The 25,135-nt window shown below is 41.6% G+C and overlaps 1 protein-coding gene across 5 annotated transcripts in view; it reads left to right on the top strand.

The window, feature by feature from the left end:
- The window catches only part of LOC6573952 (nucleolysin TIA-1), a 66,392-nt gene extending 42,262 nt beyond the window's left edge, over window positions 1-24,130 (top strand). For 3 of the 5 annotated variants that reach the window (XM_044008243.1, XM_044008240.1, XM_044008241.1), the window contains exons 3-9: window positions 9,874-9,961; window positions 12,363-12,438; window positions 12,558-12,654; window positions 18,366-18,555; window positions 18,662-19,063; window positions 19,539-19,692; window positions 23,010-24,130. In XM_044008243.1, coding sequence (XP_043864178.1) covers window positions 9,874-9,961; window positions 12,363-12,438; window positions 12,558-12,654; window positions 18,366-18,555; window positions 18,662-19,063; window positions 19,539-19,692; window positions 23,010-23,051 — 1,049 coding nt within the window. In that variant the 3' untranslated portion in view covers window positions 23,052-24,130. Of the gene's footprint in view, window positions 1-9,873; window positions 9,962-12,362; window positions 12,439-12,557; window positions 12,655-18,365; window positions 18,556-18,661; window positions 19,064-19,538; window positions 19,693-21,227; window positions 21,784-23,009 lie in introns of those variants that run through there. The other 2 variants (XM_044008242.1, XM_032731196.2) reach the window with 2 other exon arrangements.
- Window positions 24,131-25,135: the final 1,005 nt, after the last annotated feature.

The following is a 25,135-nucleotide window of genomic DNA, read 5'->3' as shown; positions in this document are numbered from 1 at the left end:
GGGATGGATGAGGCTTATTCGTTGACAGGCTGCTTCACAGTCTGTTATGTTTGACTTCTCAATAATGTTCATTGAAAAAAAAAAAATAAAATAAAATAAAATACAAAATAAATAAATAAATAAATAACTAAAAAAAAAGAGAAACAAAAATTGGGTACACCTGACAGAAAAAACATTCCCATTAAATCGTTAAAAAATCAAATTTAATTGTAGCAATTTATAGTCTTACATTGGAAAAGCCTTTTTAAATTTGGAGGTTTCTAAACACCAAAAGTTGGCTTCTACATTTGAACACTTTTCTAAAGACCCAAAAACGTCAATATTTTCTTGCAGCTCAATACAGAAATTTAATGTTTCGGAAAATTTTTCGTTTTAAGCCTTTTACTTGTTCAGCTCTGAAAGCTCATATTCTTCCTTTGATATAAAAAAATTTGATATTTATTTTGGATTTAGGCTCTCTCATGCATGCTCTATGAGACTACTTAGCCCAATTGACCAATTACTCCATAAAAATTAAAATTTTTATGTTGTTTTGCGAGCTGAGAAGAAAAGAGTTGATGATAATAATGATGATAATCATATGAATATCTTAGGCTCGTCACTCTCTCTCTCTCTCTTCTCTCTCTATATCTATCTCTCTCCCTGTCTCTCACTCTCTTTCTCTCTCTCTCACTCTGGACATTTTACTGAACTTATCCATCTCTACAACATAGATATTCCAGTTAAGCCAAACTCTTTTTCTCGACCTCACAAATTGATGTGACGTTGCCTCATCTTCATGGCTCGCTTGATCTCTGGTGGGAAGGGCCAGCTGCTGCTGTTGCTGTCGCATAATACTAATTTGCCTCAATTTTTTATGCGCCAGCTGCGCACACCTCAGTTGTAGTTCACCCCCAGCTCAGTCCTGGCTCAGTCCTGGCTCAGTCCTGGCAGTCACTGCTAACATTTTTCTTTGGGGATTTAGATCAAACGCACCAGCACTGCGTTGTGCTGTTGTTGTTTTGTTCTTTTGGCTCGGCAACAAAATTAATTAACTGCGAATGTGCGAAACTAAATGAAGCCACTTTCAGTTAGAGTTGGCTCTAACCGCACCCACACCCACACACACACACACACACACAAATGCCAAACTCTTTACAATTAACAAGCCGGCGCGAGGCGTTGTTCTACTTTCCAGCCCGAGGCTCGATGTATGTATGTATGTGTGTGTGGAGCGACGCATATGTGGCAGCCATGTCAGGCAGGACCCCGATCGTAGCCGCCTTCCAGGCTAAGGTCTGCCCTGTGACTGGGACTGGGCCAATAAGGGCCCCGTGTCTGTGCGTGTGTCGAGCTGAGTGCGGCTACATCAACACCTACGCTTACACACACTAAAAACTAGTGACATGACAGCAACAAAAAAAAAAATAAAAATAAAAGAAATGGGGCAAAGAGAAAGGGAAATGGCTGGAAAAAAAAGTAGAGGAAAGTAAAGCGGTAACCGCAATTTGAGCCAGGTTTTACTTGCTTTAGCTTTCGTGGCGCCCGACAAATATGCAGATTGCATGAATCGCTGGGGCTGGGGCTGGGAGTGGGAGTGGGAGTGGGAGTGGAGTTCACCTGCGTCGCGTTTACCTTTAACATGTGCTGCGACCGGCAGCAGCAGCAGCAGCAACAACAACAGCATTAGTTGCCCACCAGACACGCCTGACCCCGCCCGACCTCTCCTAGGCAAATGCTACAACAAACGCCGCTTAATGTTCGTTGTTGCTAGAGGATGGGGTATTGGCTGAGTGTGTGTGTGTGTGTGGGCTCTGTTCTTGTCTGACTGCGTTAAACTACCCAAAATCCAATCCAAACACAGGGCCATGGCCAAGCCGTATATATAGAATCATTGTACCCTTTTTTGCCAAGCCAAACGCTTTCGCTTATTCAGCTTCCCAGCATTTGCTGTTGTTGTTGTTGTTGCTGTCGCTGCTGCGGCGCCCAGTTAGGTGTTTGCATTGTTGTCGCTCTAAAAAAGCAAACAGACGCAATTTCTATTTCGCTTTATATGCAGCCAACAGTCAAGTGTGTGCGTGTGTGTGTGTGTGTGAGTGAGCGACTGTGCTCTCTAATTTATAAGGCAAAATGTTTGTTTTCCCGCCTGGGAGCAGTTAAATGCATTCGCTAAAGCCACATTGGCCACATTTGCCACATTGGCGACATTGGGCACGTTGGCCTCCTTGGCCTCTTTGCCTGCCCCTTTTTCGATTTCTCATACGCAAAAATTTGCCATTTCTTTTGCCTTCCATCATTGTCTCGTTTAGCTGTGCACTGCAGTCCTGCGACGCTTTCTACACATTTGTCAACACACACACACACACACACAAAATGCAAATGCCTCCAAGTGTAAAAGCAAACAAGCGCCTATGACTGGCATTTAAATGCGAAATTTGCACGCGAGCGGAAAACCAGAATAGAACTGACTCCCAGACATCTTTCTCTCAATTTGGCTGGCATCGGTCTGATTGCTTTATAAGCACAGCCAATACAATACACCTCATTTCTTTGTTGTTGTTGTTGTTGTTGCGTTTCCCCAACGAGTACATATCCCTCGCCCCCTCTCTCTCTCTTCCTCTCGCCGTCTCTTTCTTATTTGTGTGCCAAATTTAAATCAAATTATTGACGTTTGTTTAAAGGCAGAGCAAGTGACTCGCATACAAATGAGTGAAATTTCTTTCTTGGGGTGCGAGCACTTTAAGACAGCAGCCGAAATCAGCACAAAATGGACGCAAGCCGGCGGCAAAAGGGTGCTCTGATAAGAGACTTGAGTGTTTGCGTGTGTGTGTGTGTGAGTGTGAGTGTGAGTGTGAGTGGGGGTGCTGGTGTAGAGAAGTCGTTGCCTCTAGGGCAGCAACCCTTTGCTACAGTTGTTGTTGCTCTTGTTGTTGTTGTTGTTGCTTTTGGCTCTGGCATGTTTTGTTTTTAATAGTTACTGAATCTCATTAGAATTTAGATGAGTCTTAATGAGTCATTGTTTTACACGTTAGACGGTCGCGGTGCGGACGAGGAATGGGATGATGACGACGGCGATGGCAGCAACAACAACAGCAACCATAACAACAACAACAAGGACAACGACAACACACACACACACACAAGTAGCTAAGAATAGTGCAACGTAGTCACTGAATAACCCAAAAAGTTTCTGCGGCAACGGCACGAAAAGGTAGCTCAACCTCGGTGTCAGCAACCCCCAGCATGGCACAGCACAACACACACACACACACACACACACACACACACAGTATATTACATAAATATGTATATATATAAAAGACATTCAACGCATAGCGACGCGACGCGCACCACAATGAAAATGAAAATGAAAATTTCATTTGATCTGCGCGACAATTTGATAAGATTGTTTCAGCCGTTTTCCTGCTTGCGAAATTGGGAGCCCAACCAGAACGCAATGATTTTCACACTCACACATAGACAATGTCAAGGAAATTGTTGCCAACAGCGACAGCGACAGCAACAGCAGCTTTGAACGAACAACAATGCTCGAATTTCCCATTTATATAGATTAGCAATTGTATGATAAATGAAAATCTAATCTTTAGCAGCCCTATCGCACTTAGAGTTGAAGAACCAGCGATAAATACGATAGTTACTTGAGCACAATCGATGGTGGGCCATGATGAGTAAGAACTAAGCACCTTATCATAAGAGGATCAAGAAGAGGAAAGTCTGTTTAGTCAATAGTGTGACACCAGTAGATTAAAGAAATACGTAAAATGCGGCTAGGTATACGCTTATATAGAATATTCTTATATTGGAAAACATATGGGTTTAACAGTGGGTTTAACTAAGCTGTTATGGTTCACTTAATACTTTGAGCACTTTTACTTTTCATTTGAAAGTAGAGTTATTTTCAAGGCTTTGCATTTCTAAGAAGTATTTATCATTTACCAACAATCCTTAAATAATAATTATATAATTTATTTTGATTGCTTTGGAGCACTTGCAGGATATCAGTTTAAATGCCGCCCAGCTTCTGATGTTATAACATAGATCAAAGTCACATTAGCCATGTTAGTTAACATTACATGAAACAACATTTTGCATAACTTCAAGCGGATTTTAAGCATAGCTTGAATGCAAAAGTTAATTGTTTCAATATTTACACTTTCTTTACTAATATGCATATATCATACTCACTCGCTCTCGCTCATAAGAGACTGGGATTCTTTTCCTTTTTTCCTTTACACGAACATCGTTTAGGGAGCGATACGTTTGACAATCGGTTAATGTAGTAGGAGTGCAAATCACCCGAGAAGTTAAATAAATTCTCACACACATGCATAAGCTCATTTCACATACGCAGCCAAACAAAAGGAAAACGACTTCAAGTCGATCGGGAATGAGCTCATTAAAGAACCGATGCAGTCGGTTGCTCTCTGAGTATCTGCTCAGAGTTTCCTTTAAGGAACTATCTCTCAGTTGTGAGCAAAGTTCACTTATATGCAGACATTTTGCAACTGTCAACAGTTATTTGCAGTGCAGAGAAGCAATACAAATAAGAAACAATAAGCTGAAGTGAACAAGTCTAGTTTAAAGGGAGCCCACCTCTATTTATTCAGCTATTTCAGCTGCCTAGAAGCCAATGGCATTAGCTGCATCTAATGCCCCGCTAATGTCAACGACTGTTGACTGCTTCGCGCCTTTCAAGTGCCGGCAGTTTCATTAAACAGACAGCTGGAGCAGGAGCAGGAGCTGGAGCAGCAGTGGGGTGGCTAAATAAGTTGATTGGCTTTCAGTTTAGCCAACTGCAGCGTGCCTGCATTTGCAACGGCTGCACGGCAGGCCGGGGCATTTGCTTAGCTGTGCGCGTAATTAAGTTGAAATTAAAGCGCAAAGTTTGCTTTAAGTTGGCAGCAGTCGCTCTGCCCTCTGCCTCTGCTGCTGCCTCTGCTGCTGTCTCTGCTTCTGCTGTACTCGCTTGGTAAACGCTAATTAGATCTTTTAGTTTCATTCAGTAATCCAAGTCCGCCTCCTTCTGCCCCCGCTGCCCTTGCTGCCCCTGCTGCCCGCGCTGCCCTTGCTGCCTGCAAATTAATGAAATTAAAAGCACATTATACTTTATAATGCACGCTGATTCGAGTCGGGCAAATTTAATTTAAAGATTTGCTGAGCCAAGCTGCTCCACGCACGCCCCAAATACATTCAAATTGTCTCTCATATATCACAGGCGAACGGCAAGCTGGGATAACAACATGAGCAGCAGCAAGCAGGCGCAGCACTCCTGTTGCTGTCTCCTTGCCCAAGTATCCTATTGCCAGGATAACCGCAGTGCCAAATTGCGGGCATAAGTGACTCTCGAAGGCACATAAATGCGGCAAATGTGGAATGGACCAAATTGATTGGGTGCCCCGCCCGGCATTGATCAAAGTCATAAGTCAGCCCAGGCGGGCGGCCCTGGACACTGCCCATGTCCATGTAAATATCCTTTTGCAGTTGAGTTGTCCTTTTCTGGGGCGAGCCCCAAACGCTGCACGCAGCACGTCTAAGCAACTGGATTATTAACATTTCAATATAATTTGTGGTCATGCGGGTTGCTCCCAGCTCCTGCTCCTGCTCCTGCTCCTGCTCCCTTCTCCTGCTCCTGCTCCTGCTCATATTTGAAGCCAATGTCCAGGGCAGCATCGCACCCAACTGGGCACCGATTTACTTTTCTGCTGACGTCTGGTAAAATTAACGCGCCTCAGGACTTTGATCCTTTTTTTTTACATACATGTGTCTGTCCGTGTGTGTGTGTGTGTGTGTGCATATACTTATCCAATGTATTAGTATGTGTGGCAGCACCCGCTGCGTGTTAGTCCTTCGTATTTGCTTACATATTCATCAATTTTTTGGGTTAAACTGTGGGCGGGCCCACGCCCACAGAGCAGCGCCCAAATTGTGGGTCGTGCACGTTTTGCGGTTGTTAGCGTCAAATTGTTTGCTTATTTTGGGCTTTCATATGACAGCGGGCAGTCGCCGCAGTCGCCGCAGTCGCCGCAGTCGCAGCAGTCGGTCAGCTGTTGGTTTTAGTGACTAGCCGCTAAACGCTTTTAGCTTTGATGCAGTGCCCGTTTGGCCATTGAGTACATAATTGCCATTGCGATTACGCATACGCCGTGTGGTCAGCGACCGGATGGAATTTGAAAATGATTTCTATGCAAAAATGCGCAAATATATGCCAAAAGCGTAATCTGTTTCATTCCAGCAAATGGCCCAGGCGGTGACACACATTTGCTATCGATAGACAGCGTTGCCAATCGATAAATTGGCCACATTCGCCGTGGGCCCTTAAGGACTCTCGAGTCGACTTTATGCGATTGCGTGTAATTAAGCGTTGCAGCTTATGTAAGACAAACAGGAAATAAGGTGTAGCACAAGCGCATAAATAACAATGGCAAATCAGCGCACACACACACACACGCACACACATTCTCCCCCCCGCTCTCTCTCTTCATTGGGGTTGAGGCAGGCAACGACTCGACACATAAATAAAGGCAACACAAACAATGGAAACGGATAACATAAAATTTACAACAACTCTGGCAGCTCTAGCTAAGTAAAGCTGTAAAACACACACACACACACACACACACACTAAGACACTCATGTCGGGCTTCCGCTCGCAGTGATGAAAAGGTAGAGAAGTAGGCGTGGCACACTACTGACACACTTGGCCATGCTGCCACCACTACAAGTACTTCCATGCCGTATCCGATGTCCTGCCCGGCGCACAGGTCGTTAGCGCTTTCGAGTCGGGGCAGACGCGTCCTCTGCAAATATACAAAACACTTGTAAAAGCCGTGTGCCTGCCGAGGATTTATAATTAATTGATGTGCACGTGTGCTGGTCTACATGACGATTCCTGGGGATATAGAGAGGAGAGGAGAGGGAGAGTGAGCGAGATTACTTCAGCGATGCCAAAAACTTAATTAACTCATTACATACGCACAGCTTTAATCAGGCAACGAGCTGACGAGCCAGCCGAAAGAAATGCTGGCAGCCCCTTGACACCACAGACACCACACACACCCACCCCCGCAGACAGCCCCAAGGCAACAAAGTGGCTGCCGATACAGAACCAGGCCGTACCCGCTGCCCATTTCAGGCAAATTTAAAGCAGCCTTTGACTGCAATTAGCGTACATGTCTCTCTCTCTCCTTCTATCTATCTCTCTCTCTCTGTCGCCCTCTCGATGTCAGCAATAAGAACTTTGCTTTTCGTTTCGGCTCATGAATATTACATTCGCTGGTTCCAGCTCCAATAAGCCAAAAGTATGTCTGCCAGCCAGCCAGCCAGTCAACCGGGCAGCCATTCGCAGGTTGCGTGCATGCCTCAAACGTCGCTTTGCCTTTGAGCTGACAACAACAGCAGGAGCAGCGACAGCAGCAGGAGCAGCAACAGCAGCAGCAGCCACATCAAGGTGGAGCGACAACGGCAAAGCACAATTGGCTCACAATAATGACAATTGGTGGAGCTGCGTGTATCGCAATTTGAGTCAGTGTCAGCTAAGCCTTGCCGCCGTCTGCTTTTACAATGGGCTCATTAATGGTGGCGTATACCCAATTTACAATTAAATAAAAATTGTGCACGCACACACACACACACATAGAGCAGGAGCAGCAGCAGCGATTTACTCGTTTCGGTTTGTGTTTTAAAAGCCAACATCCCAGCTTTAACGGCTCACTCACACAGCTGCCAGCGCAGTCTCTCTTTACCCCCCTCTCTCCATCTCCCTCTCACTCTCTGTCCCAGTCACTACTCATCATCGTCATGTGACTGTGGCTTGGCCTGGCGAATTGCTTTTAATATTTATTTAACACAAAAGCTTTCCGCATTACGTTTCTGCTGCCGTTAATTTTTCGCTTTGCTTTTCATTTTCGCAAAATTACCGGAAATGTTAATTTCTGCACGTGCAGCAGACGACGACGATGACGGCGACAGCGACGACAGCGACGACAGCGACGACTATGATGACAAGGACACAGGACGTAGGACATGCCGCAGTCGAGCCGGCAGTCACAGCCGCGCCCGTCAACGTCGCCAACGTCGCAGTCGCCGTCGCCGTCGCCGTTGCCGTCGCCGTCGTCATGCCCCAGTTGAATAGTGCTAATTATTTAGGGTAAGACTTCTGGCTCTGTGAGTGTATATATGTGTGTGTGTCTCTCATTCTGTGTGTGTGTGTGTGTGACGACCCCCAAAATCCCACTACGCTGGCCCTTAGCCTATTGCCAACCCTCAGTTTTACTCAGCCTTAGCTTAGCTGACACAAAAGCATACGAAGGACAACGGCACAAGCAGTCGACGACAACGGCGACGGCGACGGCGACGTCGACGCAGGCAGCGACGGCAGCAGCAACCGCGACAGCAACTGAAACGCTGCGACTTTTTCTGTGCCAAAGAGACAAAGCACACAAAAATAATAATAAATTATTGCGTTTTGACTCGATGTGTGTGTGTGTGTGTGTGTGTGTATTCCCATGTGCTTATGTGTGTGTGTGTGTGAGCGTGCATTGTGCATCTTGCTCTTTGCGTTTGTGTGTGTGTAGTTCGCATGACAGCGCAAGCCTTTGAATTTGTGCACTCGCTGATTTTCATATACACAGCTCGTTTATGTCTAAATATGTGTGACTGTGTGTGTGTGTGTGTTTGTGTTTGTGTTTGTGTGTGTGGGAATATGTCCTCCATCTGTGACTGTAATGCCTTACTCACATTGAGCCTCTCACAAAATCTTTTGAAATGTGGACGACTGCATCAAGTATTTCACTTGTGATTCAGTGTCTTTAATTAGTAAAATTGTTAATTGCAATGCGTTCCGTAAGCTACAATAAATAGTTAGCCCCAAAACTGTATTGAAGAAATTATCAAGAAACCTAAAAATTTAACTAAAAACATTGCTAAAATAAAGTATCAAAAATTGAGCTTTGTTTGTTTCTGGCTGCTGTTGGCAACACGAACTAAATTCTAACTTTTTTTTTTGTGGCTAGGCGAAATCAGTTATTTAAGAATAATTTATTTAGTGACATTTACTAAAAAAATGTTACGATAGTCGTGATAATGTAAATTACTTAAATTCTATTTTCTTGCTCCTCTGGAAATTTTTTACAATTTGTTCTAAACCCGAGCAATCAACTGTGGTTGCATTGCTTCCGATTTTGACTATGTATGTAAAACTTGGTCAGTTAAGAGAATTTGCTCAGTATGGTAGTTCACTCATACGCTTGAACTACGAGCACCGTCTTGATATGATCAAGTCGATGGGTACGAATGAGTACGATTAGGCATATTAGGTATGGAGTGAAAGCGGCACGAATAACCATAATCTCTTTAGAAATATCTAAATAATAAATATATAATATAATAAATCTCTGACAAAGCAAATCTAGACTGACATAATCTAGATTATGCTTTACTCAGTAGACTGATCACAGACAGTTTTGGCTTTATTACTATACATCATTCTGGTAACACTCTCAAATACTCACAATTTATCGTGAGTTTCCAACATCTCAGACTGCATAAATGCTCCCAAAAATCCCTTTCACATATAAGGCTATACAGTCTGAACATAATTAGCTTATAAGTCAAAGAGTTTGCCAAGCTCTCAATTTTGATAAGGTTAAGTGACTCGATTCAGCTTAAGAGGCAGCACTTGACTTTATGTTAATAAATAATTACTGCTGCTACTCGCGCTTGAAATTTCTGAGAGATATTTATGAAAAATTAACTAAAAATTGAGCAGAGTCGAGATGGCTGAAGATGAGCTGTAGCAACATCATTAATAGTCGCTTCTCTTTAGTTGTGCATAAACTTGAACTTATTTCTCTCTGCTTTCATTATCTTTTGCAGAACAATTCCACATCTTTGTGGGGGACTTGAGCTCAGAAATTGAAACTCAGCAATTGCGCGAAGCATTCACACCATTCGGCGAAATCTCGTAAGTATTAAAATGCAAATTTCCACTCTCACGATTTACTTTCCGCTCTCGTGGCTGCCTACCTGGGCGCATCTTTTTCGGCAGGTGTGCGGCCATTTTATATTTTGGTAGGTGGTGAGCGGGGTGAGCGGGCTGGGGCAGGCGCATGTGAGGCGGTTGCTTGCATCAACTCAGTAATTCGCTTGCGTTGGCACACATAAAAATTTCATAACGCCGCGGAAAAGTATATTATGTTAATTTCACTTAAGCGAACTCTGCTGGCAGCCACTGTGCGACGCGGCCCGACAGTCGCTGCTGAAAGTAAACAGAAAGTGTCGCTCGAGTTAAATTGTTGCAGCAATCACAGCAGCAACAACAATAACAAAAGATTCTTAAATATTTAACTTGCTGTTTTTCGGCATGAAAGGACTCGAGCGGCTGAAGCTAATGGTCAACAGCAACAGCAACAACAACAGCAACAACAACAGCAGAAACTTGACTTAATTAACTGCTGTTGGAGGCGCAAAGTTTCGGCCCAAATGGCTGACAGAGGCTCTGTGGCATGTCCTGCCCGCCGGCGACTTGTAGAAAATGTTGGCTAAAGTATTTGATTTTTGGATTATGCGCTTGTTTGTTCCATCAATGCGCGCACCACCGCATCGCCCGCAACCCCCCGCTACTCCCCCGAGAACAGTCCACCCTTATCGGAAGCAATTGCGAATGTTAATAATTTTAAACTCATTAAAATGATTTGGGCTTTGATTTGGCCGCAAGGCTTTTAGCTAGTCGCTGACTTTGTCGTGCTAATGAGCGGCGCATGTCCTTTGATTGCCTCCTGCCAACGGTTGCCAGGCTCCCAGCGGCTCAAATGGTAAAATCAACTACGCGCTTCAGCGGCTGCTTGACGGCCTATTGAGCACTCGATTGGCACCTGGCCGATGCATATCTTCGATATCATCATCGCTGATATGTTTGCGCCACGCACATGGGCGCAGGCAACCGGAAACCGCCCATGTCGCCACCTCCGGATTATCGGCTCGAACAGTCTGCGTCGCTCTGCTGGCAGCGCGAACTTAAATAACTTTCTTTTCATATGCGGCTGTCATCTGCTTGCCATGGCAGCGGCCATGTCAAAACGCTTAATGCAAACAACCGGGACGAACTTTGATACAGATATTCCGTATCGGATACGGACTCGTTCGTGCGGCGCACTGGGATCAGCCGCCGTCGCATTCTTAGGCCGGGGCCAACGACTTCTTTGTCAAAACTTTTATGCGTGCGGTGTTCCTTGTCCTGTTTTTGTTTTTGTTTTTGCTTTTGTCTATGTCTCTCTGTGTGTGTGTGTTCTGCCTGAGCTTTTACGGCGTATTTTGTTTTTTCTTTGTTTGTTGCCTGGTTTTGGCATTATGTTGGGGGCCTTGGCGTATTTCTGATTCAGCTTTGTTAAATGCGCGGCGCGTGTGAATATTTAATAAGCCGTCTGCCAGCTCGCCCGACTTGGCCCGCCTCTGCCCCCAGTTTACTTATAATAATCATAAAAAAAGTTGCCAGCCACCATTGCCAACATTCCCGGCACTATGTTAACTAAACTGCCGGATCGGGGGTAATTGCCAAACTTTGCTGGCAACTTAGCTTAGCTTAGCCGTTGCCCCGACAGCCCCGACAGCCCCACGGCCCCAAGAATTTTCGGACTCTGGCTATGGCTGTGGGAAATCAATTTGAGGCGCGGTCGCTGGGCAATCAACTAAATCGCTCTTGAAGTGTTGAGATGAAACAATTTGTACTACAAAGAAGATAAATAAATATGTTCCTCGCTTTTCTTCTGCTGTCGTTATACTATAGCGAAACTAATTTCAAATTGCTGTAAAACTATTTCAATAAATTTATGGCTTTGCCTTCGGCTTGAAGAGAGCCTTAAGAGTGCTTGCAAGGCAGCAGATCTCCAGTTGCCGTAGTTCTTTTTTGCAGGGATATGATATGCTGAGCTAGACTAGAAGAAATAATTGATTAAATTATTACATTAAATGGAAATAGAGTGGGAAAAAAAATATGAAAAGAGAAATATATTTAATAGATTAAAACAAACAATTGAATGAATTATTGCATTAAATAGAAATAATGTGAGAAAATATATGAAAAGAAGAGAAATTAATAATAAATATAATAGATTAAAATAAATATTTGAATAATTTACTTCATTAAATAGAAATAAAGTGAGAAAAAAGATGAAAAGAAAAAAATATATATGCTTAATAGATAAATTGAATATTTGAATAAATTATTACACTAAAAAGGAATAAATTGCCACAAAATATGAAAATAAAATAAATATATTAAATAAATATTGAAAAACTTATAACTAATTTATTTATTATTTTGCATTCCCAATCACTTCTCATTTCTCGCCTTTTCCTCTTTGCAGCGACTGCCGCGTGGTGCGCGATCCACAAACCTTGAAGTCGAAGGGCTATGGATTTGTGTCCTTCATCAAGAAATCGGTAAGCAAGGCGCGACTCGGCTATTGTAATGCAGTCTCATGCCGTCGCCCATATCTATGAGCTCAATGTGAGTCCGGCACGCGTTTCTCAACTTTCGCTTTTTTGGTTTTTACTTGCAGGAAGCTGAGAGCGCCATTACGGCCATGAATGGGCAGTGGCTGGGCTCGCGCTCGATTCGCACGAATTGGGCCACACGGAAACCGCCGGCAAGTAAAGGTAAGGAAATCATGACTGTCACCTGGCCTGGCCCCGGGCTTCCTTCCCCGCCTGTGCGTGCGACTGTGCGTATGGAGGGCGACCCTGGGTCAGCGAGTCCCTTGCCGTTGCTCGTGTCGCGCTTCCTAATGTTGTTGCTGTTGTTGTTGTTGTTGTTGGCAGGAGTCGACGCATCGGTCTTATTACAGGAAATTATGGCAATGAATGCCAAAGGTATCACTGGCATGACACGGACCAAAGGTTGCGCAAAAAGGCATCCAGCCGCGGTTCGCCCCACCAGCCCACCGACCCACCAACCCACCGACCCACTTACCCGTCTGCTATTTATAAACGTGTCGCAGCAAAATTTTCTGCCAGATTATGTTTTCTTAATTTTTGTGTGTTTTTTTACCATTCCCTTTTTTTTTTTTGCTGTTTAAAAAAACCGCACGCGCTTAATTTCCGTAATGGGCCAGGCTCCAAAATTTCGGCTTCAACTTTTTCAATTAGTCGACGGCAAAAGGTTCAGCGGGAGGGTAAAACGAGGGAAAGTAATGCGACATATTCCATTGCACGGCAAGGCGAATCAATTTTCATTTGCGCACGCCTCCACTCCCTCCCCCCCTTCGAAAGCGCTAAGCGACTGTAACCACAAAACTAACTCTAACTAGCGCAATCATTATTAACAGTTAGCGCTGGAGGAGCAGCTCCTTTCGATTCGTCTTGGTCTGCCATAAATCAAAAGTTAACGCGTATTTGCATGTTTTAACATAATTTTTATTTGTTTGATGCACACACACAAGAGCGAACATACACACACACACACACACACACGCAGACAGAAGTTCTTACTTTGAGAGCGACTATAGAAGGACGCAAATCAGATAAATAAATTTTGCCAACACGAAACTATTATCATAAAAGGCTCACACACACACACACTCAGTTGTAGTGAGCGGGTAACAGGATAGCAAAAATTTCATGGTTATAGAACAAACATTTGGCATTCTTTGCTCGACACACACACACACTCACACGCACACACACACACATGCGCACACACGGGCACAGAGTCAAGGTGAAATTTATCGTGCGAAGGAAGGTCTGACATGTTGAAGGGTTCCCATTTTTGGGGGCCAACAACAACAACAACAACTACAACAACAACTACAACAACAACTACAACAACAACAACAACAGCAACAACAACAACAACAACTACGACAACAACTATGTGCATGAATTTTTGCTTTTGCATTTATATTGTTGTCATAAAAAACGCCTATGAAAGCCTAAGCGGATTTTTATTGGTCTCATTGTTTATTTGCCTTTGTCACGGGCTTGTCTGTGCCGGGCCGCGCCGAGGGGTCGAGGGGCCGGGCGGGGCCGGGTCGTGCAGCAGCGGCGGTGGCTGTAGTTGTAATACAAGTTATTATTAGCAATTTGCCAGCGAAATAATTTGGATATTTCAATGGAGGGCGGAGAGAGACTTTGCTGATTCAGCAGGCCAGGACCGAAAATCGAAGACGCCGCCAAAGATTTTACACAATTACGAGCTGTCGTTTAGTCGTAGCTACATAAAGGGTTTTTACCATGCGTCTATATAGTTCTCATGTGTGTGTGTGTGTGTTAGAGTAGGTTGTGGACTTTATGGCCATGTCTAGTTGTTTGGGTTGCCAGCCTTTACGATTTGTAGCACTCAACTCATTTCGCATTTCGCATTTGGGATTTGGCATTACTTGATATTTTACGCAGCCACTTTGCTGCTGCGACTCCTGCTCCTGCTCCTGCTCCTGCTCCTGCTGCTGCTGCTACTCCTGCTGCTGCGAGTGCTTTTGGCCAGGCTTGGTCTGGCATTTTTATGTTTTAAGCAGGCTGCACATTTTATAGCCGTGGCAATCAGTCCGTAGTTGCGACGTTTAGTAAGCCAATCACCAGCATATGTGAGTGTGTGTGTGTGTGCAAGCATTGTGCATGTGTGTGTGTTGTGTGTGTCCTTTTGTAGCTAAGATTTACGAGCCGACGCAATTGCGCATTTTACAGTTGTGACAATTTTGGCGTCGCTTTGCAATATTCTGCTTCTTTCTGTTTTATTTTCCGTGTTGGGGTTTCCTTTTCTTTTTTCTTTTTTTCACTCTCTGCTTTCTTTGTGTGCCAAGCTCTGGGCTTATAATAAACGCATTTGCCATTTTTTATTGTCGACAGCAGCTCGTGGCAAAAGTTTTGGCAAAGTTTCGCTTTTGTTAACCGGTTAAGGTTCCCCCCCGGCTCCTGCTCCAGCTCCTGCTCCTGCTCCCGCTGCAGCGCCAATTCAATGCATGCCATAAATAAAGGCCAAAATACTTACAAGCTCATTATAGTAATAACTTAATTAACCTGAAACAATATGCCGGTAAAACAAAGCCCACGACGCCGACGCTGACGACAGCGACGTCGACGCCGACGTCGACAATGTTGTATGACAAATTTCTGTGCCAAAACTATTTGACTTTTGACTGTGCTGCAAAAGCAAACTGTCGACTGCCGACTGTCGACTGTCGACTGGCGAGTGGGCGTGGTGTGGGCGGCAGTGTGCCCAGAAACTTGAAGCAAATTATGTGACTGTGTGCGTGAGTCGCCTACTTACCTGGCAGTTGTAGTTGCCGCAATAAATCAACATTTTATGCAGAGTTGCGCACAATTAAGTAAAAGTTGAAATGCCTCGCAGCGCTGCCCAAGTGCTGCTAACTGTATTCGTAGCCGTCTGCATGAAAACTTGCAGGTGAAGCCACATTTTATGCTAATGCATGGGCATGGCCTCAAAATACTTGAAGTTGCAGGATTTATTTAACGATTCCATGTTGGATTTGCTATAACTCAATGATGTAAACCAAGCTTGACTCTCTCTCTCTCCCTCACTCTGTCACTTACTGCCCATCTGGTTGTCTCTTGCTCACTCTTCCTCGCTCGTCCGCTTCAAACTTTTCTGTCGCAAGCTCAAATACATTAATTCGCTTTTTGGCTTGGCTAATGCGTCTTTAAAATAATATGCTTACGCCCAGCTCATGCATATTAATTAGTTGAAAATGTGCTCGAACAGCAACTTCGCATTGCTTTTTTGTTTGCTGGGGATGGTTTTTCTTTTACATATGTATAAAGTCTTGAATTATGTACGCTAATGACTGGGTGATTAATTCATCATTAAGTTGTACATGCCAGTAATTGCTCATTCAAATTGCAGTGCCAAGAGCACAGAAAGACAGTCAGAGAGAGAGCTAGAAAGAGAGAGAGAGAAAGAGAGAGAGAGAGAGAGAGTGAGAATGTGAGAGGGAGACGGTCAGACAGTCAGGCCAAATGGTTATTATATATATTATTATTATTATATACGTATATATCTTTTTGTATGTGTGTGTGTGGCCTGCCCGCCGGCCAGGGCCTTTAGTTTTAACGTGATAATTATGTCCACACTTGCAGTCAAAGGTACAGGCCGAGCTGAGCACTTTAATTTGGTGTAGTCATGAAATGAATTGTGGCAAGGGACTGTCGCAGCTCAGCCAAAGGGTGCAACGGCAACAACAGCAGCAGACTGCAAATCGCCCCAAGGCTAAGCACGTATACGTGTCTGTGTGTCTGTGTGTGCGTGTGTGCTACCTTCATACCTAGCCAAATTTAATTACACGGATTTAAAAGCGTAAGGAGAACTGTAGGCAAAGAAATGAAACGAAGGCACAAGCACAAAGCAAAGTGCAAATTAGTGAAACATTGCGCTCAAAAGTATGCAACGCAGCTAGGGCTAAGCCCCTCTCATACGCTCAGAGAGAGCACGTGAGGGCATGTTTTCACGTGTGTGTGTGTGTGTGTGTGACAAGGCGTATTCATTTGTGGCAAAAGCTTTCAAATATATTTGCAAGCTTGTTAGCTTATACGCTGCACCCTCGGCTGTGCATGTGTGTGTGTGTGTATAAGAATTGTCCTGTTGCATGTTATTGAGCCATATTTTTGTGTGTTGTTTGGTTTGCTGCAAAGCAGCGGGAGCGGGACAGACAGATATATGAAACGCCGGCGAGAGAGAGAGAGAGGGAGAGGCAGAGCCAAGTAGCGCAAGCTAACGATATGTAAAGGAATTATAATGGAGGGCTGAGCTTAGAGCATTACACGAAATCAGCAAAGGTTAGGCTAATACGAACTAAGCAGACGCGGTACGTTTACAATTGAATAAAATTATTTAAAATAATTATTTATTAAAATGTAGTTAATTTCAAAATTAGTTCATATTAATATTTAATTTTGAATCAAAACCCTTTTTTAATTTATATTATTTTTAAAGTATAAATAATTTATTTAAAGTTCTACTTAATGCATATTTTTTAATAGATTAATAATTTAATATTTTGTATTTTTTCAAAATTTATTATAATGCAAGAATGTCGTTGAGTCTTAAAGCAGTTGCGGCTTTTTTTTTTTTTTTTTTTTTTTTTTTTTTTTTAACTTTTTAAAATATTTAAATCTTAATACATATATTTTAAAATATTTTAAATTTTTATTTAATATTTTTTTTTTTATATTGCAAGAATTGTGTTGACATTTAAACCAATTGCTGTACTTTTTTAAATATTAAAATACTTAAAATCTTAATACATATATTTTTAAAAATATTAATATTTTATATAATATTTTTTTTTTTTTAGCATTTATTATATATTGCAAGAATTTCTTTGACGTTTAAACCAATTGCTGTATTTATTCATTTTTTGTTTTACATAAATAAATGACTGTTTTTGTCATGATTTTAATCAAATTGCGCGTTGCGACCATTAAAAAACGTAAATTCAATGGAATTTACTTCGCAGCAATCAGTATAAAAAATGTAGTAAAATCGTTTTTAAATCCCATAAACTTTCGTATGGCCCACAAAAACAACAACAAGAATAACAACAAGAGCAACAACAACAATAAATAAAGAGAATGGAGAACAAGCGTATGTTCTGGCAGTGACTGGTGCAGAGCCCCTGTAAATTGTTCCGAACTAAACAAAGACATAAACACGCAAGCTTGACATTATTTTTAAAAGTGCAAATTTTGTTTTAAGCTCAAAGGAAGTAATTAGTGTAACTTTTGCATAGAAATACTACGTGCCCAACAGTCGGCCACAATATGGCGTACAATGTGGGCTCCCATCTGAATATGAAACGAAAAACCGAGAAAATGGGAAACACGTTAACTGCAAGCACACCAAATACGTACGAAGGGGATAAAAAAATAAAAAATAAAATAAATTAAAAATGCAAAAGCAACAGCAAGAACAGCGTTAAATGCTGTCGTACAGGAATATCTATATGCATATATACATATATAGATATACATACAGCCACACACAACGACACACACACATATACGTATATGGGGAAATATTTTGACTAAGTGTATGCGGTTATTTTAATTACCAAAACCGTAGGCAAGCGGCGCTGTAGTCGTTTCAGCTGCGGGCAAAACCCTTAATTAATTTGCATATTAATCATGCAGTTCCCTGAAAGCAACAACAACAGCAACAGCAGCAACAACAATAGCAGTAAGAGACATAAAATATTATATAGTACATAAAAAAAAAAAAGAATCAAAAGGGAGGCATAAAAACTGCAGTCATTAATTGTGGCTTGGGGCCAACATTTGCGAAATATCGAAATGAATTGCCACTAATGGCAATCGTTGCCAATTTCTGCTTGCATATTTCAACCCGAACCCGACGCCAACAGAGAACATCAAGCCGTTAACTTTCGACGAGGTCTACAACCAGAGCAGTCCCTCCAATTGCACCGTTTATGTGGGCGGCGTTAATAGCGCCCTTACCGCACTCAGCGAGGAGGTGCTGCAGAAGACATTCGCGCCCTACGGCGCGATACAGGAAATACGCGTCTTCAAGGACAAGGGCTACGCATTTGTGCGGTAAGTCGAGGCTCACACTGGCTCCCCCTTCCCCCCAGCTCCTCCTCGAGCCCATATCCAGGGCTAGCTGCTCATTTGTCATACGCCATTGCAATTCTACTTGCAGCTTCTCCACCAAGGAGGCAGCCACCCATGCCATCGTCGGCGTGCACAACACCGAGATCAATGCCCAGCCCGTGAAGTGCTCCTGGGGCAAGGAGAGCGGCGACCCCAATAACTCTCAGACCATGGCCAGCCAGGCATTGAACAGCGCCGCTGCCGCTGCCGCCGGCTTTCCATACGGCGTGAGCGCCGCTGCTGCCGCCGCCGCCGCTTATGGGCAGCAGCTGGCCGCCACTGGATGCTGGTACTCGCCGACGCCTACCTATCCGGCCTCGTCGGTGACCGCAGCCGCTGCTACACCAGCTGCAGCGGCGGCCAACGCTGCGGCCGTTCAGAACCAGTTCCTGCAGGGCATCCAGGGCTACCATTTCAGCCAGTACGGAGGCTATCAGCAGGGCTACATGGGGTAGGTAACCTTGATGCCGTTGCCATCGATTTATGGATAATTATTTCATTAGCTGAAGCGCTAGCGTTGTGGCTACCTTTCCATTGCCCATCGCCCATTCCCAGTGCCGCTCTACACAACATGATTGAATCGCCACCGGGGATGGGCAGCGACAGCAAGACGGATGAGTGAATTCATTTGCTAATTGCTAAAGTTTTCATTTCTGAGTGCGGCGTATATTTACCTGGTGCACGGCGCACGGCTCTCACGTTTATCCATATGCTGCATTCTGGGCAGTTGCTGGATATGTGAGGGAGCAGAGCTCATCTGTCTCGCCGGTGGTAATTGTCGTAGTAGAGCTGGCTCCTGGGAGTGCCTGAGTGCCTGAGTGTTTGTGTGTGTGTGTGTGTGTGTGTGTGTGTGCATTATTGTTGCCGTCAACAACTCTTGGCTCTTGGCTCATGTACGAACTCTTCTTCTTCCTCTCCCCTTTCAGAATGGGCGTACAGATACCAGCCACTTGGCAAGGCGTCACCCAGGCCCAGATCTCGCCGGCCCAGCAGCTGGCAACGGGCGTTGCGGGCACTGCAATACCACAGGCCGCCGGCGTGGTGGCCTATCCCATACAGCAGTTCCAAGTGAGCCCCCAGGTATGTGCCAATCAACACCAATACCAAATGACATAAACACACACACACACACCAACATATATACAGAGATAAAGCATATTCGCATTTGTACATACATTCAAAGTCGTATATTCTGAATGTTTTGAATTTGATCTCCATTCGATTCGCCTGTTTGCAATTTCACTTATTTGTTTATTTATTAGTTAGCTATGCCATATGCATTATTTATTTATAAATATTGTTATATATATATATATATATATATATATATATATATATTTATTTATTTTATATATATATATATATATATATTTATTTATTTTATATATATATATATATATATATATATATATATATATATATATATATATATATTTTTAATATTTTCAATTTTTGGCTGCCTCTTATTGTCTGCACTATGAGCTTTGAGCTTAAGCATGTTGTAGTTGTTGTTTAATGCATTTAGTTTTTAGGTATTTGCATCAGAAAACAAGCACAGAACAATAGAGAGCAAATATGTAATATGAGTGTGAAAAATATGTGAGCGAATATTCAATTTATAAAATGAAATAAATCTGAGCAAAAACATCAATATTATTGCTCGACAAGCAAATATTCAGTTGCAAGAATTGATATGTCATTAGAATTGTTCGAGGTTTATTTGACTAAAGTAAACAGAATTGAAAATTTAATTATAATTGATTGAAACCTTTTTCACATAGTAAAAAATATTAGTTTTTCATGCATTGTGCTGAAATATAATATGCAAATGAGCTTAAATGAACTAGATATATTTCATTTGTAGAGTATATTAAGATGAGTTCTTGGAAGAGCGCTAAATGCATAGAAAGACTTACTTGTATAACCATACCATAGTCAGGCTCTTCATGCATATATATTTTTGCAGATATTCATATATATTTATATATATTTATAAATGGAATAAATTTTCTTTTCATCTCACTCTCTATTGAGAATAGCTAAGTAAGCGCAGCTGCTGTTCACGTTTCACTTCAACCTGACATTAAAACCTGGTTTGACATCAAATAAAATATACACGAAATAAATTTGAATTTTCATGATAACAATAGTTCAGTCGGCAAACAAATCGAAAAAAAAAAAAAAACTGTTTTAAATTACTCAATAATCAATTGAAATTCCTTTCGACTGCGACCAACAAAGGAATTTTGCTTCTAATGCCAATTAATATAAAACGAAATTCCTCTTCTAAATGCCTGCACATAGAAATCTAATAAAAAAAGCAAAAGCTGAACTTTTGTACACTTAATCCCTGTTGCGAAGCATACGCTTTGAGTATTTACATATTTGATGTGTTTGTGAGTAATATTTAATGATTTTCATTTGAGCGTTCTGCATTCGACTGCTTCTCATATTGATACAATGCGACATCAATTTACTTTTTTACTGCTTCATACAAAGTTTTTAATAGCCATTCATTTTTCAAGAGAGCTGCATACAATTTTGACTGCATTATACATTTTATTCCGACTACTATTTTTTTCCAATTTTTACTAACACCCATATTATTTTTTAAGGTTTATCCTTTACTTTTGCAGGCACAGTAAGCAACAAAAGCTAAAAAAGAAAAACAAATTAAAGCAAAAAAAAAAAAGAAAGAAAAAAATCAAATTTTTTTTTAAGTACAGCAGAAGTTCTGAACAAAAAGAAAGAAAAACAAAATCAGCTGTAAATAAATGCGAAGCGCCGAGCAATTGCTTAATTGACGTCGAATGTTGAGTGCAGCACCCAAAAGCCAAAGCCAAAACCGAAAACCAAAAACAAAAGTAGAACCACAACAAAATATGCTACAGCACACACACACACAGACATCTGCAGCTGCTCATGATATATTAGCTTCATAAACAGTTGCAGGTGACCCTTAAATAAGCCTTAAATGCAAAAAATACAAAAATTAAAAAATAAGTTGCTTTAAAATAGCATACACACACACACACACACATGGTTCTCCACAAGCCCACAACCTCACACATACACATACATATATATATATAAATTAATGCTTCATATAAATGTGTTATGCATGCCGCGTAAAATAAAATGAAAATTAAACAAAAAAAAAAAAAAAAAAAACCAATTATAAGTAAATGTAGAAGAAATTAAGACAATTAAAAACAAATATATTGCGTAAATAAGTAAAACAAAAAATTTGGTAAAAAAAAAAAAAGAGAAGACCATAAATTAAGTATACTATTTTCTGAGCGTTGTGCACAAAGCAGCCTAGGATGCACATTAATACATACACACAGACAAAAACACACACACACACATGCGTTATATGGTGAAAATAAACATAATTAAAAATGCGTTGTAATTAATTACGCGCAGATACACAAACAAACACACACACACATACATACTCTGATTTATTTATAAAAATTCTGAGGTCTGCAGACACACACACACACACACACACACACACACACATACAGACATCTGTAAGCGTTTAGCATTGCCTACTTTTGTGCGCAGAAAGCGTTTATCGCATACATGACCTCACACACACACACACACACACATACATTCACTATTTAATGTGTCAATGATGAGACACAGACAGCACTAGTGCCTATTACTATCGTAGATCTAGACGAGAACATCGCCACATTGCCAACTGCCAAGCCAAGCCAAGCCAAGCCAAGCCAAGCCAAGCCAAGCCAAACAATTGATGAACTCGACTTTTCCTGCTATCATTTTCCTATAGTCTGCAACAGAATGTTACAAAGAATTGTTAGCACAAAGCTCATACAACTATCTAAGTAGTCCTTTATTTTGTGATTGCTCAGTAATTGAAAGACATGTTCCTACACACCCACAGACACACACACACACACACACATTTACCAAGCACTCGCAGTTAATAGTATCTGAAATAACTAATAATCGTTACTATCTATCAAACGTTGACAAACGCAACGCAAGTCCAATGCAATCCAGCCACAAGCTTAACTCAAACTGAAACTCGTAATTCGATGCTCGATATTCGATGATGATATCTGGCCGAAAATCGGAGATGGCCATCACAAACACAAATATACGTTTTATCTGTCTCACAGGCTTTGTAATTAATAGCAGCAACACAAACACTAATTTCCTTTATTTCACCTAGTTTGCGATAATTTCGATTTTGATTTCTTTGATCAATATAAACGTCACTCGATCTTGAAAAATCCCTCAAACGACATGTACAAAGCCACATAATATCAAAATTCAACATCATACGTATCTGTTTTACCTTACTTTAATATCAACTTGTTTATGGTACTCAAACGTATAAAACGTATATGTTTTTATTTCAGTTGCCAGAAGATGAATGGTTAGCTGCAAATTTATTGTGTTAGAAACAAAGAAAGCCCAGAAATCCGAATTACGAATTATGTAAAGCTAATTACAGATGACACCCATGTGTTCCACAGGTCTTTACAATTTCACATTTGCCATACATCAATTAGACGAGATTACCTGCCTGCCTGCTTCCCCCCTTTGCCGAGGCTCAGCTCGAGTCGATTCTCATGCCAAAGGCAGCGACTCTAGGCGCCAATTGGTTGTGGTTCGATTCAAGTACTGCAATATTTGGGGGCCTTGCCAAATCGGGGAATGCTAGCTGAATGAGGCTTGTGAAATGTGTGGGCGGACGGGGGGGAGGAGGAGTTAGATTAGCTGACACTGTGGCAGACGCCCGATACACACAAATACATGCATATACTCATACTTATATAGACGTACGTTCAATGAATACAATCAAAATATGCCATCGAATGATATTAATTGATATTAGCCATAAAAAATGCAAATTCGCAATATAAATACGTATATATAGCAATTAAATGAGCGCATTAACAATTCGCTACACCGAAAACAAACCCAAACTCAAACCCCAAACCAAACCCCAAGCTGAAATGAAAATATTATAATGCATATTCCGAAGATCCTGTTTCATTTACGCATGTCCGAACATGCGCCAAGCACAGCAGCAAAAGCAATTAATTCAAGCCAGCGAGACAGGAAGGGTGCATTCAGTACACACACACACACGCACACACTCAGACACAAACTCGGGCATAATTGAATAACTGAATCATACTCGCATGAGCATGAGTATGCCCATTAAGTACATATACATACATATATACCATATAGTATAAGACTAGCTGAGCCATCACACATAGGGCTCTAGGTGCTGCTCGATGATTATAGTTCAAACAGCCACGCCTCCGACTGGCCGCCCCTGAGAGGAATATATACATACATATACAGAAAGCGTAGTTCAGTAAAGGTCAAAGATAGTTAGTCGTAACACACACACAGACAGACAGATACACATATACACATACATACATACACTTGCAACGGCTTATGTAATAAGTGGAAAAAATATGCTTATTTAACATGTATATGGTTACATACACATATTTAAATATATGTACATATATATATATATATATACATACATAGCTTAGTGGCATATGCAACTTAATATAAATATACATGCACACAAATATTCACATATATATATATATATACATTTAGATATATATATGTGTCCATCATTCATTTATATGTGAACATTTTCTGGATGATTAATTACAAATATATGTTCAAAGCGAAACAAAAAACAATTGAAGCGATAAAAACCCGATATAAAATGTAATAGATCATCATTGAGAACGAATCGAGCAATTAAATTAAAGTTTTAGTTGAACTGGTCAACTGAAGAGCGGGTCAGCAGGAGGCGGAGCAGGAGGGGGTGCTGGATGTCAATTCGCACGTGGCGCTTGCCTATATTATTTTAGGTGTATGGGTATTAATAGTTTTGTATACAAGCCACACAATCACACACACACACATAAGCATATGCAGTTATGTTGCTTTTCGCATAGGGGCAGACAGAGATAGATGGCAATTAGTAGTACTATAGTTCAAATACATAATTGAGTGTTGTGTATGCATGTCTATAGCTGAACGAGGATCGCTAAGTATAGCATTCACCATAACCTTAACCGTAACCGCAACCGTAACCGTAACCTTAACCGTAACAGTAACCGTAACCGTACCCTAATCGAAAGAAACTACGAAACCGACATAGCTTAAGAAACTAGGGAGTTGTAATGTCTATTAAGATGTTTTTAGCACTAGAATTAACGGACTTTGCGAGGGACAGTGCATGCTCCAGCATGACTGGAGACGACTTAGATGTAGATGTGATTTTAAGCCAGAGCAAAAAGAGAGATTGAAGCTGATGCGATGAATGCATTTTTATGTTGTTATTTTCTTTAAACCAAGAATGAGGGAAAAATGAGGAGAAGAGGAGGAAAGGAAATGGAACTTTTTGTTAAATAAACGATATCTTAGGCAGATGAAAATTTAAAGCATTGTTGACCAAACCAATAAAAAAAAGAGTTTAAAAAGAAAAAAAAAAAAAGAC

This window comes from Drosophila mojavensis, unplaced genomic scaffold, assembly GCF_018153725.1.
Source record: "Drosophila mojavensis isolate 15081-1352.22 unplaced genomic scaffold, ASM1815372v1 contig_277, whole genome shotgun sequence".
Lineage (NCBI taxonomy): Eukaryota > Metazoa > Arthropoda > Insecta > Diptera > Drosophilidae > Drosophila > Drosophila mojavensis.
This window is presented reverse-complemented; position numbering and strand designations above follow the sequence as displayed.